Source organism: Syngnathus typhle, linkage group LG9, assembly GCF_033458585.1.
Source record: "Syngnathus typhle isolate RoL2023-S1 ecotype Sweden linkage group LG9, RoL_Styp_1.0, whole genome shotgun sequence".
Classification (NCBI taxonomy): domain Eukaryota; kingdom Metazoa; phylum Chordata; class Actinopteri; order Syngnathiformes; family Syngnathidae; genus Syngnathus; species Syngnathus typhle.
The window spans coordinates 9,806,612-9,823,640 of NC_083746.1; the positions used below are offsets into that span (position 1 = coordinate 9,806,612).

Here is a 17,029-nt window from a genome sequence, read left to right on the forward strand (position 1 = left end):
AAAAAAGAAGGAAACTTGTTCAAAAATAACACACAACGTGAATACTTGATGGGTACTAGTATTTATTATAAACATGACGTCATCCTGCTCCATACATTTGTGTTAGGTCAAACAAATTGTACATTTTTGTTGGATCAGCTTATGAGAACAGGTTCGCCAAAACACATGAGGTATTTCTTTAAAAATTGGTATGCCTAAATATAACATTCAATTTTATTTCTACATGTCATGGACAAATACTAAGAATGCATTTCCATCAGAAATCACGGTTAATATACACACTTGAAAATGCGACCATATTCTGTAGCATAATAGCACAATTTCCTAAGTCTTTTTTTTAAACTTGCTACCACAATCATTATCATGAGTCATAGTTAAAATTCTCCAGAAACTGAGAACAACTTTTAGCAAGCATTTTTGCTTAATAGCATAATTGCAAAACTTACTGTCACAACATGTGTTAGCCCAATAGCACATTTCAATGTGTTTGGAAACAGAGGATGGAAAATAAGGCAACAATATTTTTTTTATGGTAAACCTGATAACATATTTGACATTCATTTTATTAATGCGGGCTTGCTAAATATGTCGCCCAATCCCTTCTCCGTTGAAATATGACGTAAGCAACTATGCTATTACGCTTACGGCATCGCTAAACCAATGATTTGCTCGCAAAAAAAAAAAATCTCTTAATGTTTGAGGGGATTCTAAGTCACAAGGCATATCGACTCCCCTCGTTTGTTGTTATTTAATTGTTTTCTAAAAATGTTGAAACATGACTCGGCTCTATACAGACTTCGAAATAATTCACATTCCAGCAATGTTGACATCCACAACGCGTGTTTAGGGAAGTAAAGGCGCATTTATTTACAATGAAATGTATCAAATCAAATAATAGACAAGCATGCATATGTATAATATGTATAATTAAATGGGCGTCAACGTGAACTTGAGCTTCTCGACTCATAAGACAGAGAGTGAAAAACGCACATGTGGATCTTGGGCCGCCTCCAAAGCAGCCAACGCCAAGTGTGAAATGCTTGCCGTGATGGGGATTGCAAGCATTTCACACACGTTTATAAATAAAAGCCCACGCCACCCAGTCGAGACGTGACGTGGCGCTGCCGTGGTGGTCCACAAGCCAGGAGCGTCTTCTTTCTTTTCTTGTCTTTCCTTCTTTTTCTTGGCTTTTATTTATTTATTTATTTATTTATTATTTTTTTATGTTTTAGTCCACTTAGTAAGGAGCAAAGACCTGCTCCCGCATCATGAGTCTCTTCTTCTTCATCCTGCGGTTCTGGAACCAAATTTTCACTTGCTGGTCGCTCAGATCCAATCTGTCCGATAGCTCTTTGCGCTTCTGCCTGTTGATGAATTCGTTGAGAAGGAACTCGCTCTCCAGCTCAGCCAGCTGAGGCTTGGAGTAAGGCTTCCTCTTCTTTCTGTTCCTCACCTGCTGGGACGAGCACCAGGGACCACCTGCACGCACGCCCACGCATACACGCACAATTAACAGCGTAGCATGCGGACGCGAAAAGCTAGCTTCTGATAAAGCCTTCATGTTGCATGAATGAAATACATCCATCCATCTATGGAAGTCGAGTGGCACGTGGGTGTCAGAAAGGCAGCATATTTTATAATTCGAACTATTTCATATTTATCGATCTGAAATAAGATCACATGACTGTGTCTATCTTACGATAACAAAGACATGCGTAATACCGCCTTTCTTCCCGCTTTAAAGCCGCGATATTATCGAAATACCGTAATGTTTATAAAGGCGTGATTTTCTATTGTTTGCGGGTAGCGGTATAAACCATTCTCGTCTGTGTTTTAGATTTCTTACGACGCAGACTTGCAGATGTGACGTATTATGTTGTTTGGAGCTATGCGATGAGAAAACATGGGAAGTCTTTGCATTCCGTGCTATTATAGCAACTATATAAACACAAATACACGATTTAGTTGAGAGCGAACGGTGGAGTTTAAGATACACGATCAAATGTATTTGAATACCATTTTTGGAAGGTTTTCTATTAAAAATATATATAATTTAAGACATTACAGTGTGCATATCAAAAAGACTAGGTGACGGCTATTCAAATCAGCAATTGCTCCACTTCACCCAAATTTAATTTGACATTTTTTTCAAAACGTGTCTATAATGCATTTGTATGACTACTGCAACTGATACATTTCTAACAGCTGTGTATTAGAAACAAGGAGTCAGACAATAGTTTTAAGTTTTAAGCAGTTAAAATGAACCCAGTGTATTGATGTTTCTATCTGTGTCTGTCCATGACCTTGGTAGAGTTTGAAAAGTGCTTGAATTTGATCTTGAAAAGGGTCCTGGACAGATTGAGTGATCCACTATTTGCTGCAGCTGAACAGTCGTTGATAATAATCGACAGATATAAAACCAGCCATAGAATGTTACAAATGGACATGAGTGCAGGATCTTTTCAACAGTGAGTTTCTTTAACAACAAAAACAACCATGGAAATAATAATAATAATAATTGAAAAAAATAACGATATAAAGGGGGCTACTTGACCTTCGGCAAAACACGTGAGAGTGGACGAAGGCCGAGCTGGGTCTTGCTGCTTGCTGTTTACATGCAGTCGTCGCGCGCACTCCTGCTCCAGATGGCCAGCAGCCGAACCGTGCCCGTCCAAGTATCCCCGCAGCTCCTCGGCGTAAACCTCGTGAGGTACCCCCGACTGCGGCACCTTGTGGTCTGAACCAGGCGGGCACCGCGCAGCCGACTCATCCTGCAAGGGAGACTTGGCCGAATCCCCCGTTCCGGGCGCGGTCGAGTTGGGGCGAAACGTCGGGCAGTAGGTTCCGAAGGCGCGGCTCTGCGCGGGCGACCCGGACGCGCACGAACTTGACCACGGGAGCGTGCACAGCTCTGCCCTCCTGTTGTAAGGGAGGTGATGGTGGTGGTGATGGTGGTGGTGCAGCGGGGGCATGTGATGCGCTCCGCCGCTGGCTCCCCGCAAGTTGGACAAGTACAGCGTCTCGGGGGTCGGGGCCAAATTGAGCAGAGGTCCGACATAGCCCGGTGGGCTCAGAGGGTTCCGTTCGCACATTGCCATGGAGCTGGCCGCGCGCACGCTGCTCCCGAAGCGCCTTAGCAACTTCTCAAGACTAACGGCTAGCTAATTGGTGATTTGTCAACGGGTGCTCACGTGATATGCAAAGTGCGCACGGGGGCCCCACCCTGCGTGGACGCTCCAAATAGAGCGAGACGGATCAGTCCACGATGCTCGTTGTGTGCGTGTGAGTGTGTGCGTGCGTGCCTGAATTCATCCATTTTCACCTTTCAATTGATTTATGGCCATAAAATGACCGTAAAGCTTCTATGACAGGAGCAAGAGCTTTTACTTTGGGAGATGCACACGAGGACGTCTTTTTTGGCCGCTCAAAGAAAAAAAAGGGAATGTCCCTCAAACCAGCTTGGTAAAACAAAACAAACAAAATTCCGATATAGTAGGTCGAAATTGGACAGAAGTTATATGCATCCAATTTTGGCTTGTTTTGACAAAACAACTACATTTTGGTTTGGTTTGTATATAAAAAAAAATATTGTTTGGTACAAAACGATCCAGAAAATTGGATCAGATTGACACAAGGAGCGGATCGGTCATTTTTATTAATCCAAATTGTGTTTTTTGTGACCCAGCAGTTTTAAGAAAATACAGAAAAATATGCAAAGGTCAAAATAACACATTTTGACTCACGCCTTACGTATTTAGTATGTTCCACGTCGAGCTTTTCACTTGTTCAAGAATCCATATGACTTGATTATTTGTGTGTTTTAATTTAAAGTGTACGACTGGATTTTCTACATTATTTTCTAAAACCACGTATGAGAAGCACTTCGTGAGTCGTTCTTTGTACGCAGTTTTTCAAACTATACATCAAACGATTGCTAAAAATTTTAATTCAAAATCTCCATATTTTTCCTTAAAACCGCGTGCAAAGCACCGTGAGGTTTCTCATTTTGGAGTGGGGCCTACATATATACTTAGTTACATACTTCGCATGTATAATTTGGACGTAATACTCAATTGTGTATTTTTAAATAGGCTTCAATGACATCAAAAGTCATTCCGAACCCTCCGAACATTTTTTTCCACAAAACCACACACGTGATGTGTGAATTCTCGCCACGAAAAGCAATCTAAAGGTCCCGCATACCAACATGTATCATTTTAAGGCTAAAAGGAAATAAAAGTAACTTTGCGCATATCCCACATTAATACATTTCCCTTAAACCTGCGTATTCATTTGTTCTTAGACAAAACTGCATTCCACAAAAAATGTTATTAATGCCGAATCCCCCACGAGGTATCATCCTTCCTCCACGCAATTGTCAAGATTATCAATTGGCGCCTGAATACTATTTCATATAGTAAAAAAAAAAAAATCAACCTAAAACGGCATCTACAATACTTAGGTTCATTATAGAGTTAAAAAGGCACATTGAAAACTGATACATACGCATTTTGTCCAGTGATTGGATCTAAAATAATTCCAACTAAATCCAAAACGTCCGAGCAATTGGAACACACCAGTAATGTTGTTGTCTTTTTATTAATTTAGAGTGTCGACCTCATTATAAAATATGGTTCGTGGCATCTTAAAACAGTTTCTGCCTATTCTTATCATGATTTTCATCTCTGTAGTTGTGCACCCTGAGTCACCAACAATGAAGTTATTCTGCAGCAATACTCCGCTTCCAGCCTTTCGCTTGTCACGCACCATTTCGATGCTTGCATGACGCACAACCAGAATAAATGAAGAATTTAGCGCAGAAAATGTGTTGCTTAGCTTCACTGCAGGAACGTTGCGTAATTTGCTCCGGACACACTGGACTTGATTGTTCTTGTCCTATTTGAAATAAAGTCAAGAAAAATGTGTGTAACGCTTGTTTGTGCAAATCGAGAATACAAAACAAGACGCGCATGCGGAGTGTTGCAGTCACAAAACACGGGGAAATACTTGTAAACAAAGCAAAAAAGTACATAATCAGCCTATTCATTTTTTTAAAATCACCAATATGTGAAGCTAAATTAGTATTTTTCAATCAACATTCCGGTTAAAGGCATAAAAGTGTTGATAGGGCCAAGAAATGCAGAGGAGGGGGGGGGGGGAGGTCAATCAGAAAAACAGATGCACACGTTGTTTTTCAATGAGAATAAATTAACGTCTCGTGCGACCCTGGACAGGCTTAAACATTACACGTCAAAAATACTCTTCTTGAAAAGAAATATGTTATTTGGTGTTTTAGCATCAGGGGAATTCACAATCAAAAGAAAAAAAAAACAGTTTGGATTAAGGAAAAGGTCTTTTTAAATGAAGGTAAATTTGTTGGAAAACACGTAAAGAAGTGTTGTGTTGTTTTACGGCTCTTTGTGTGAAGCGCTTCGCTGCAATGTCGTTTCCTGCCAAGGGAACTCTCCCCTGCACTATTGTCCTTGGTAATAAACTTGCTGCCTGTGCTGCATGCATGCTGCTTCTCTCGTTCAAGTTCTCTGCTGCTCTGCACGTCTGTCTGCAACACACACGCACACACACACACACACACACACACATAATCAAAGTGGCAGACTCTTCAAGTGTACCCGGTGGCGCCAATCTTTGTCAAATATATTTTTGCTGAGTATGGAACAATGACATTAGCCTCCTCATAACTAACGTTTAATATGATTGTAAGGGTTTACAGAGAGTTTTTACAGACTTGTGTCTGTGGAGGGGGGGCAAAGGTTTACAAAAAGCCAACTTGAGGCTTGTTTAAAGGGCTAACCTTACAAGGGTGACGCATTTAAAGCATGAGATTCACGCTGTCAACAGACTGTAAAGTCCAAAGTATTGTTAAAAATCTACACACACATGCATGCGCGCACTCCTTATTCGTTCAAAATCGAGCAAATAGTTAAAATGGTAGCTACACTTATCTTCAGTCAAAACTTCCCCAAGTATTTATTTTTTTTACGTTTTTTGGTAAACGAGATGAGAGAAAAAACACGCATGCAAAAAAATCAACAATACATAAAGATCGGAATTGTCCCGATTATTCCTTTGAGGATTACATTGACCTGAATTACTGGGAAGATATAAAGATGAAACTTGTTTTTTTTTTTAAGAAACCACGTGATATTGTGACAGTATGACCATATACGTACAGCCAAATACGGTAAGCTAACGACGCCGGACATTTTGTTCCAGAACAAAGAGCTGGGTTACTTGATATCATTCTGATTATTTTCCTTTCAATTACGATTAAAGAAATTACGATCTGCATTCCTTAAACACATATTTGTACGAATATAGCAGTAGACCACAATCTAATTGCGTAATTGTATTTTATTTGATTGCTCCGGCCTGTTCTACAAAATATTAGTTTTATTTAAAGCTAGATAACACTAAATAATATATTTACCCTTTTTGGCTTTATTCCAGCTCATAGATTGAGTTTTACAAAGCTTTTTTTTTTCAATAAAGCTATAGAATAGTTTTGAATTACATCGTCCTGATTCAATTTGATTGTGTTAAAGGATAAATATAGCATAGAAAGAAAACAGTCTAAAATCCCGCTACTACACTGTGGCACACCTCTGCATATCAACGTTCTTTCGTTTGTCGTTCATGAGAAACGCAATAGTATTATTCAGATAGTTTAAATTAATGCAGGAACCATTTTGTTCGCACTGGCGCTATTGGTGGAAGCACTAATGGGTGCAAAACTGCAACCAAGTGCGCAATTAACGTAAAACAATTTTTCTTTTCTTTTTTTTAGTCTATATAGTTCAAAATACCTCTTGAAGAATTATTAGTCCCTTATGCGGTGTCTTAAAAATGAGTTGTGATAATGTTATAATGGCCATTGAGTGATACCAACTAGTAGAATGTTTTAGCTTTTTAAATCAGGGATTCAGCTAAGCCGAAGTAAGACGAACAAAAACCGTTTCATAAATCCTTAAAAATGTTGGGTTAAAAAAAATTGACCCGATTACCTAGGTCATATACATATATATATATATGAAAATTTATATTTATATATATATATATATATATATATATATGAAAAATTATATTTATATATATATATATATATATATATATAATTTTTAGTATATATTATGTGCATGCACACATTATTATTGCACACAACTCTGGTGAGTGAGCAACTGCATGAATAAAAAGAGGAAGAAAAAGAAGAAGCCTCTCTGTGCTCCCGCTAACACAAATTACTAACTGGCTCCCATACTGCCCTGTCAGCACTTGATTATTACAACCAATAGGCGATCTGCAATTCTCTCGCCGCTATTCATTTGTATTCCGCACAGTGCATAAGTAGCTTCTGCGCATATTAAATTAATAACAGTTTAGTATCCCCTGAACTGTATTCCATTAAAGGTGCTAATTCACACTTTTAATAGTCAATCCAGAAGAAAGCTGCATAATAGCCATGGCAAAGTGAAATCATTCTATCCATCATTCTATCTGTCCATATCTGGCCATTTATCCGTTTATTCTAAGCTATCCAGCTCGACAAATTAATCCGTCTGTAATGTCTGCCCGTCTGTCCGTCCGACTGTCTGTCGCTCTCTCCATGCATCATGTACTTGGGCGTGGTGGAATATTTGTAAGACTCAACACCCCGTCGAGCATGTTTTAACTCTTAGTTGAAACAACAATAACAACAATAACAACAACAACAACAACAATGTTCCATTTGGGATTACTAATTGTAATTTGGGACAATTCTTTGAAACAACACTTCAGGCTGATGATGTAATTATTGGATGGTAACTGTAATTGCAACAAATGTACACTAGATGGCAGGCTAACGCTAGCAATCAGGACCACAGACATCCCGCAAGAAAGCAATTGTAAATAATGTTTTGGAAAAAAAAAATCAAGACCTCCTCCCGCAGTGTCTTAAAAAAAGAAACGAAACAGTCTTCATGTTATTATTATATGACGCAAACCTCAATCCCAATAAAGTTGTGTGAAATGTAAACAATAAAATGTAACGATGTGCAATTTCCTTTCAACATTTTCAAATTTAAGACAAGTTACATAATGCATAGTTCTTTATTTTCTGCAAATATAAACTCATGAATTTGATGACCAACACGTTCCAACGCGTTTCAAGCTTGCAATTCTTTTAATGGTCACTAGATGGCAATAAGTCCACATGTAGTCTATTTTGCTTTGCTTGTCTCCTCTGCTCACCGAAATTAACATAAATGCACATTATTAGGTGCTTAAAAGTTACTCAACACTTTCTCAATACTTTTCTTAGATAGTTAACTACAGTTTAAACATTATTTGAGTAGAAGTGTGGACTCTTGGTTTGCTTTGGTGTCTGCATAGATACTTTTCTGTACATTGATTCAATTAAAAAATCAGACATGTACATATTTTGCACATTATTATGAAACAACTGTAGAGTCCTATTTTTTTTAATTCAAAACCAGCTGCAAAGAACTAGAAAAATAATTGCACTTAACATTGTCACGGAACCCCCTCCATGATATGCTTATCTGAAACGCTTACAAGGTGTTTCAAATCCGCCAGGGGACGCCAGAGCACGCCGAGGCGACTGTAATGATTCCTTCACAGTCTTTGGGAGAAACAAGAGTTCTTTACGATGCCTTATAAGGCAACTCCTGTATAAACACTGCAAGACGCGACCGCAGGATAAACCAGCGATATTTAAAATATTCAATTACAGTTTATGTAAAATGAGATTTAAAAAAAATGCTGCGAGGATTGTCACATTTTAGCTGCTTTGTTGTCAAAATGTGCAATAAGGACGTTAAAAAGGCTTAAAAAAGACGATTTACAGGAACAAAATTAGCATAAAACTTAGATACAAGAAACTGGCACAGCCCCAAAAAAAGGAAGCTAAATAAACTAGGGGGGGGGGGGGCAATAAAGGCTCGCAAGAGGAGGGGAGGGCCGACGGAGCTGCGAGGGGAGGGAAACAATAGAGAATCAAAGCATAATAATATTCCTAAATGAAGGGGGGAAATGTTGTAGCGCTCATTTTATTAATCAGACTGTCAGTGTGAGCAGCCGGGAGGCCAAAGAGCTGTGAGGGGCGCTCTCACTCCTCCTCCTCACTCACTCCGCTCTCCTCTTGGATATTATTCGTCTGACCGAAGGCCGCCTCCATCATCAACTGACAGCCCTCTCCTATTTATTTGCTTATAAACCTGTTACAATAAATGATCATTGGAGCCGCGTCAGCCTGCAGAAATATTTTTTTTTTAGGGGGGGGGGGGCATAAATGACATATTGTCGGCGTCCACAGGGAGGATGCCAGGAACATTTTGAGCGCCCTCTCCTCCATTTCAATTCCATTTATTGCGTGTTGCTTATAAAAAGCTTTAGAGACCTCGCAGAGACACTTGCACGCGGATTGAGCTCCCGCAGCCAGCCCCACGCAGGACCACTTTTCTCCCTCCTCCTCATCCTCCTCCTCCTCCTCCTCCTCCCCACACGCTTTGATGATGGAGAGGATAAGAAAGGAGATGATACTGATGGAGAGGGGTCTGCACAGTCCGGTGGCCGCCAAGAGGCTCACCGATTCAGCCGGCAATTCCGTGCTGGAGGCCCTGGAAAACTCACAGCACGGAGGACGCCTCAGCCCGAGAATCACCTCGGCGTCCCTGCACGGGAGTCTCGTGGACATGCCGAGTAAAGGCAAGTTCGAGATCGACAGCCTCTTCGGGTCACACCAGGGCAACGAGCACAGTCCCTCGGCGGACATTTCGTCGTCGGAGAGCCGGAAAAAGATGAGCCTTTACTCGGAAGTGTCCCAGGAATCGGACATCAACAGTGATGTGGAAGTGGGCTGCCCCACGCATCGCTCGCCAAGTCAGCATAAGGAAAACAACAAAGGTAGGAAGACAATAATTTAAAATGAGTGTGAAAATTGTCACGTTTTCATTTAATGATAACAATAAGTCTGTGAAATTGGCCCAACGTGCAAATCAATATTTTCTTCTTTTTTTTTCAGGTTATTCCGATTCTGGCTCGTCTAACACAAGTTCGAGCTCCTTGTCTGGTTTAAACGGAAACTCCTTGGGGACGTCCAACAACTCTAACGCGGATCAAGTCAGGAGGTACCGCACAGCCTTCACCAGGGAGCAAATTGGCCGGCTGGAGAAGGAGTTTTACCGGGAAAATTACGTCTCTAGGCCGAGAAGATGCGAACTGGCCGCCGCTCTCAATCTCCCTGAAACCACCATCAAGGTAAAGCAAATCACGTGCATGGAGAAATTGCTGCAATAATTTTTTTCTGTTGACTTTGCTGATTTTTTTTTTTTTTTTTTACTTTAATTTTGACTATATCCCCGCGTGTTGGCAGTAATTTGTTTTTCCTTTTAGAATAAGGCCTATTGCATGAACAGTAAATTCGAGATGAATTTACAAGTCAAAAGTAAATGTTATTTACCTGGTTGCAGTTTTTATGTCAATTAATCATAAACAAAAAAACAATGTACAAATTAATGTATAGAGTGCGTGGTATTCCTTGAAGATATTTTTAAGGGTTGCATTAATAGACAAATATAGAATGAAAAAAAATTGCTTTTTGTTGCACGCATTGTATTCCTGCATTTTGCCATTATTCTTTTTGCATGATTTCGATTCCTCATGATTTTATAAAAAAAATTAAGAAATATATTATTATTATTATTATTATTATTATTATTATTATTATTATTATTATTATTATTATTATTATTATTATTATTATTATTATTATTATTATTATTAGTTACTGTCATTTCTTGGTGAATTTAAAACTAACATGTCCATATTTTTGACACAAATAATTTCTGGGCGGTGTGTTATTTAAAAATAGACAATTCACGATGGTTTAAAAAAAAAAAAGTGAAGAGAAGTAACCTAAGATTTGGTGGTTCTTGGTGGCAGGTGTGGTTCCAGAACCGCCGCATGAAGGATAAGCGTCAACGGTTGGCCATGTCGTGGCCCCACCCGGCGGACCCCAGCTTCTACACCTACATGATGACCCACGCAGCGGCCACGGGGAGCCTCCCTTACCCGTTCCACTCGCACATGCCCCTGCACTACTACCCGCACGTCGGTGTGACGGCGGCAGCGGCGGCCGCAGCCGCCTCGAGCGCCGCTTCATCACCCTTCGCCACCTCCATCCGGCCCCTCGACACCTTCCGCGCCCTCTCGCATCCCTACTCCCGGCCGGAGCTCCTCTGCAGCTTCCGCCACCCGGGACTTTACCAGTCGCCGGCGGGCCTCAACAGCTCGGCGGCAGCGTCGGCGGCGGCAGCTGCCGCGGCTGCCGCGGCGGCTGTCGGCGCTCCGTCGGCCGGCGCGCCCTGCTCGTGTCTCAGCTGCCACAGCAGCCAGGCGGCCGGTGCGCTCGGTTCCAGGGCCGCCGGAGCCGGCGCCGATTTCACGTGCACGGCCTCGGGACAGAGGTCCGAGAGTGGATTTTTGCCCTACTCGGCGGCTGTGCTGAGCAAAACCTCCGTGCCCTCGCCGGACCAACGAGAAGAGACGTCACTCAACAGATAACTGTCAGCAGTCCTCAATGCCCCCCACCCCCGCCGCAGCTTTATTTTCAACACATCGACACCTTCTGTTTATTTGATTGTTTTGAAAATCGAATGATCGTTACTGGAACTCGTTAAAAAGCTAAACGACCAACGTTAGGCAATTACAATAATGGCAAATTCACTTTTCTAAACGTAAAAAAACCCAGCACCCACCACTCCCCCAAAACTCCACAAATTACCAATTAAGTGATGGCCCATATTTTTAAAACTTGAAGCAGAGCCAATGTCTAGATCCCAACAATTCTTTAAAAAAAACTTCCAATATTTTTAAGTTCAAATTCAACAGATTCATTGCACTGAACGTCTAATTTATTAAACTTGCATGTCGTTAAAAAGCTTTTTCTCTCTAATGGACCAATTTCAGCCAATTAACAATGATTTTAAGATGCAAACATTTAAAAAGACACAGTCTTAACTCTGAATAGTTTTCAAAATCTACATTTCGTCAGTCGAAACCGATATTTGCTTCTTTGCTCAGCTTAAGTCACACAGGCTAATTTTTTTTTCATTTCATCTAATCTTTTGAGTCTGATCAAGTGTAGAAGTTGTTCCAAAGCATTTTATAATGGACCAATCGCAGTCATTTAAAGACACTTCCGGGATCAAACCTTAAGAAAAAAAAATACACGCACTCATACGAGACACACACACTTGCCTGTCTGATTGCCACTATTTTTTCGTCACACCTAAAAAGCCCCCAATAGATGGTGTCAGTCATTCTTGCAGGTGTCAACATCCCCCAGTTAAGAGTCATTTTTAGATTTTATTTCAAAATTTCGACCAATCAGAAAATAATACTAAGACTCAGTCGTTGTTTTTTTACATTTCGATCCAGTTTTCGAAATGTTCCTGTCTCTTTGCATTATGTGACACTTTTGGGCCATTTAGTGAGATTTAACTTTAAAGTCCATCTTGGGTAATGATTTAATATATTTTTAAGACCATTTTTGTATTAATCCCCAAATGTCATTACATTTTGCATTTTAGGGCCTATATATTTTAAAATTCAAATTCAAAAAACACATTTTTGTGTCTTTCGTTACAATCGTTTTTGACCCCTTTTTGCATTTATAAAATTCCCCCAAATGGTAAAAACTGCAAATTAACACGCACATTTTATGGTCAACTGTTGTTTATTTTACGTTGAAAAAAAAAAGACAAAGGTATATCAACTGTCAAGCCTTTTCATTTAGAGGCTTCAATCACAGTCCGATATTATTTTATATCGATCCAACCTATTTGCCAACTCACCAGTTGCATCGGAACCGTGATGCTGTTTTTGCAATACTTCAACAATTCTGCATTTTCCATTACTGTCCAAAACATCTTTCTCGTCTACACAAAAGGCGGACGCGGGTAGGCGGCGATGTTTGGCAGCAGGCAGCTTGTTTGCAGCAGCGGCAGCAGCGGCACCTCTGCTCTGCGGGGACCCTCCTAATCAGCTTGCAGGCAGGCGCGTCATTTTGCATCGCCTCTTTCTTGTCAATTCCTCTCTTAATAATGCGAGCATGATGACAAAAATTGCCAATCATGCACCCTAGATGGGAGCTTCTTTTTGAATAGGCGGCTGCGAGGCAACGGGCTCGTTTGGAGACCCGCTGTCAAGTCCTAACAACCCGCGCAGGGAAGTCATTAGACATACAAAAGAGCCAAGGCGAAGACAAAGGAAACTCTGTATATATGGTTAATAAGTCACCGATGAAGGCTTGCAAATATGATGGCCAAAATACAAGCAGAAAGGAAGCCCCACGGTTGTTTTTGCACAAATGGAAACCAAACGATTCATTGTTTATTTACAGACGAGGCATCAAACACACTTTTTCATATCGGGGAGATCCTCAGCACACTCACACAATTGCGACAAATTCATCTTCGTTCCTATATGTGGGACATCATCGATTTATTGATTTTAAAACATGTGAATTGTAAATTATGGACTATTTTGCGAATGGTTAAGTTATTGAGGAAGAGAAATGCTTCCTTAATGTGGATGTTTTTGTTTTTTTATGTGTGACTTTCTGAATGTTGTTAATGTTGAAAACACTGGATGTGAGCCAACCACACCAATTGTCCCCTAAAATCTGCATTTTTGTGCAAAATTACAAAAAGACTCGATAATTTGTTATTTTTATTTGTATTATTTTTTACTTTCACAGTCCAGTCAAGGATTGGTAAACGAGCACTGACTATAATATCTACCTTTTTACCTTCTGGGGTCTAACTATCATTGTATTTAAAATAACTGACTGTATGGATTTAAATATTTTAACTTGAAAAAAGAAGTGCAATATGAAATGTAAATCCTGTTATTTATTGATCGTGTTTGTTCTTGGGGGAAAAATAAATAGAAAATGTTGACACACTTCAACGTCTTTACGATAGACTGCATAAAATATTTTATTCACAGCTCTCGGTGTGTTTGCATGTTGTGACACAGTTCCATCGCGCTGTTAATTAAAAATGCATGCAAATGTTGGGGTGGGGGGGCTTGGGGGGGCGGTCTTCTATATGAGAGGTCACTCCAGCACTATCATTTACCATTATTCGTACATTACCTCTAAATGAAATTGGCTGATCCTGTCGTTAATTGCACTGGGTTTAAATATACACACAACATGCACCAGAATGGCCCCCGGGGATTTGAAAAATATATTTTCTTTCAAACGTGGCCATTAAAGAAGCAAGATTAGGGGGCTGCGAACATGGGCCTGATGTATCGCCGTGTTTCCTGGCGCTTTAAAGCGAGCCTTGCATTATGATAGACTGGAGGGAGGGGGGGGGGGGGGGGGGTCAACACTGGCCACAATAACGCCATTAGTTCAGCATCCACCGAGAAGTGGGGGCTGGAGGGGGCGTCATAACAACGTGGAGTGCCTGTCACCTTCACTGAATGTTTTTTTTGCCACGGGGATAAATCTCTTGCTTGTTTAATATTCTGCTATATTCGGCTTTATTTGGGTGCTAATAGAAAACCCAAATTAAATGTCCACACAGCCGAGATATAGAGAGGGGAGGATCGATGATGCGGCCCCTACTGTCCAATCAGGCCTCCACGTAATTGCTTGTATTTTCAGGGTAATTGAACGGCTTGTTGTAAATTGAGGGGATTTTATAGAAAGCACATGAAAAGTGCGTTTACTGACATTCATCGTGTCTTTGACATTGATTATCTGATCAGCGCCGTGTCACGCTCACCTCCAATTCTTCATTACACACTGTTTATGAGCTGTTACTGCACAACTCGCTTGTTCCACTGTGATTGATTGCCTTATTAACGCGTGTTCTTGTAAGTGTGACCGGACTGATTACGATGCATATGTTTAGAATAATGTTTCATTTAGCTGACTGCGAGTAATGCGGGGTGACAGCTGCTGCGGGAGGACAAAAAAAAAAAAAAAAGAGGGAGGGGGGTATGGAGTGGAGGGTAAACTACAGGGAGCAAGCGGGGCCAAAACGCGTTGAAGGTGGAACCGCAACATGCGCAAGTGTTATTGTGGCCAAAAATTAAATATGACTGTGGTTCCTTTTTCGGAAATGGAAGTTGACACCTGTGGAAGTGGGCATGCCACATAGTGGAGTGGCTGTATGAGGGACAGGGGGGGCAGTGCCCCACTAGATCATTTTTTTCTTCATTATTATCCACTAAAAAATGTGTTGGCTTGTTTCCAAACTCATCCACTGGATACACGCTTAGAATTGCAAAACAAAGCCAAAAAACAACCAAACCAAAACAGTAGTAGCAGGTCAGTGCAATTTCTGAGACCCCGACCCCAAAAATTCCAACGCTGCAGTTTTAAACGCGTACCATGCACAACTCAGCTCGCTTCCAAAAGCAGAGGTTTGCCAGATAGACCAGAATTATGTACATATATTTAAAAAAAACAAAAAACAAAACAGACTACGATGTTGTTATTGCCACCCCTAATTGAAGTTTCCCATCAAACCAAACTTTCAAACTTTGCTGTAGAAAAAATAGCTCTGTAGCTTAATGCTAGCACACAATGCAAAACACCATAGACAGGCTAGAGACAATAGCGCCGTGTATTCATGTTTTTGATTCACTCTATTCTGTGTATTTCGACCTGTGAAAAGTTCTTCAACTGCAGAACTGTTTGTACCTTTATCCACGTGTAAAGTTTAAGACAGTTTTTTCTTCAGCAGGGTTAAGATTTAATAGATCATAACGTCCCAAAGTGTGAAAGTGGCTTTAAGCCGATCTTTTGCTGTTAAGAAAACACACATCAGTAGATTATTCTTCAAAATGCTGTTAAAGAGACTTCAAAACAAATGAGTTCATAAATACAGATGGTAAATGAGGACCAATTTAGTTGTCTTCTTCCTTATTATTCCATCCAAAGCCAAGTAAAGCCGATCGTATTTTCCTCTCATTTGGTGCAATATTTGCATCACACGGCGCAGCTGTTACAGCCTCAGACGATCAGGTAGCTTCCAACACCTATAAGATCTCATTTAATGCTTTAAAATGTTCCCCAAACGTGAGCGGAAGACGAGAGCTTAATGAGATTTATGCCGCCATTACGCTCCTAAAGTAGTTTCTGCTCTGTTTGTCTCAAATCATTGCTTCTGTTCAAATGTTACCTTCATATATTACATGGCATTAATTCAACTATAGCTCATTAAGACGGAGCGAAACGGTTAAATTAGCTTATCAAGTCATAATCATGATGAATGGGCTTTTAATTCTGATACAAGCTGGGCAAATTGCAATTTTGTGCCTTTTGATGGTTCTCAAATAACATTTAATATAACGGGTCATCCCCTCAATCAATTACTGGAGGCTGCGAGCGTGTTGCGCACGGGATTTTTTCATGCATATGTATCGAAACGTGTTCTCAATTATCTTTGGAAATTGCTTTTATTGGGTTAACGATTAATTCTTCCAGAGTTTCTTTGCTGTGCATATGGTAATGGTGGTGCAACAAATTAATATTCCTGAGATGAGGTCTATATGCTTTAGATTTTCTTTTTTTTTTCTTTGTACATATAAATTATGTAGTGTTATGCTTGGGGATTTGAAAAGACATGAACAGGCAATGTTTTATGGAACTGCCGACATCTTTGAAGCAAAAAAAAAAAAAAAAAGCGACATAGTGTGTCATTAACTGTAACAGATGTGCTGTATTCTTAATACACACTGACATACTAAATATACAGTATATTCAAATAAAGAATAATGGAGAACTCAAACAACAGATTGATGACAGTGCCATGCAAAACGTTGCACAAACTATTGAATTGAAACGAAATGTCTCAATAAAGCATTTCTTGTAAATACTATACCTTAATCCGACCATGTTTGTCATTTTAAAAATTTGATTTGAACATGAAGGGTTAAATGTTACTTTAAGTTGTAATATCACCAATCGCCACTCGGCAGACATGTTTTT

The 17,029-nt window shown here is 40.2% G+C and overlaps 2 protein-coding genes across 2 annotated transcripts; one reads left to right on the top strand and one right to left on the bottom strand.

Moving 5' to 3' along the window:
- Window positions 1-45: 45 nt before the first annotated feature.
- Window positions 46-3,163, bottom strand: hoxd12a (homeobox D12a). The gene is made up of 2 exons (XM_061287700.1): window positions 2,555-3,163; window positions 46-1,479 (listed from the first exon to the last, which is right to left on the bottom strand). The coding sequence occupies exons 1-2, from the start codon at window positions 3,096-3,098 to the stop codon at window positions 1,238-1,240; spliced, it is 786 nt and encodes a 261-aa protein (XP_061143684.1). The 5' UTR covers window positions 3,099-3,163; the 3' UTR covers window positions 46-1,237.
- Window positions 3,164-9,527: 6,364 nt separating this feature from the next.
- Window positions 9,528-11,580, top strand: evx2 (even-skipped homeobox 2). Its single transcript, XM_061287813.1, has 3 exons — window positions 9,528-9,921; window positions 10,040-10,275; window positions 10,960-11,580. The coding sequence occupies exons 1-3, from the start codon at window positions 9,528-9,530 to the stop codon at window positions 11,578-11,580; spliced, it is 1,251 nt and encodes a 416-aa protein (XP_061143797.1).
- The last annotated feature ends 5,449 nt before the right edge of the window (window positions 11,581-17,029 follow it).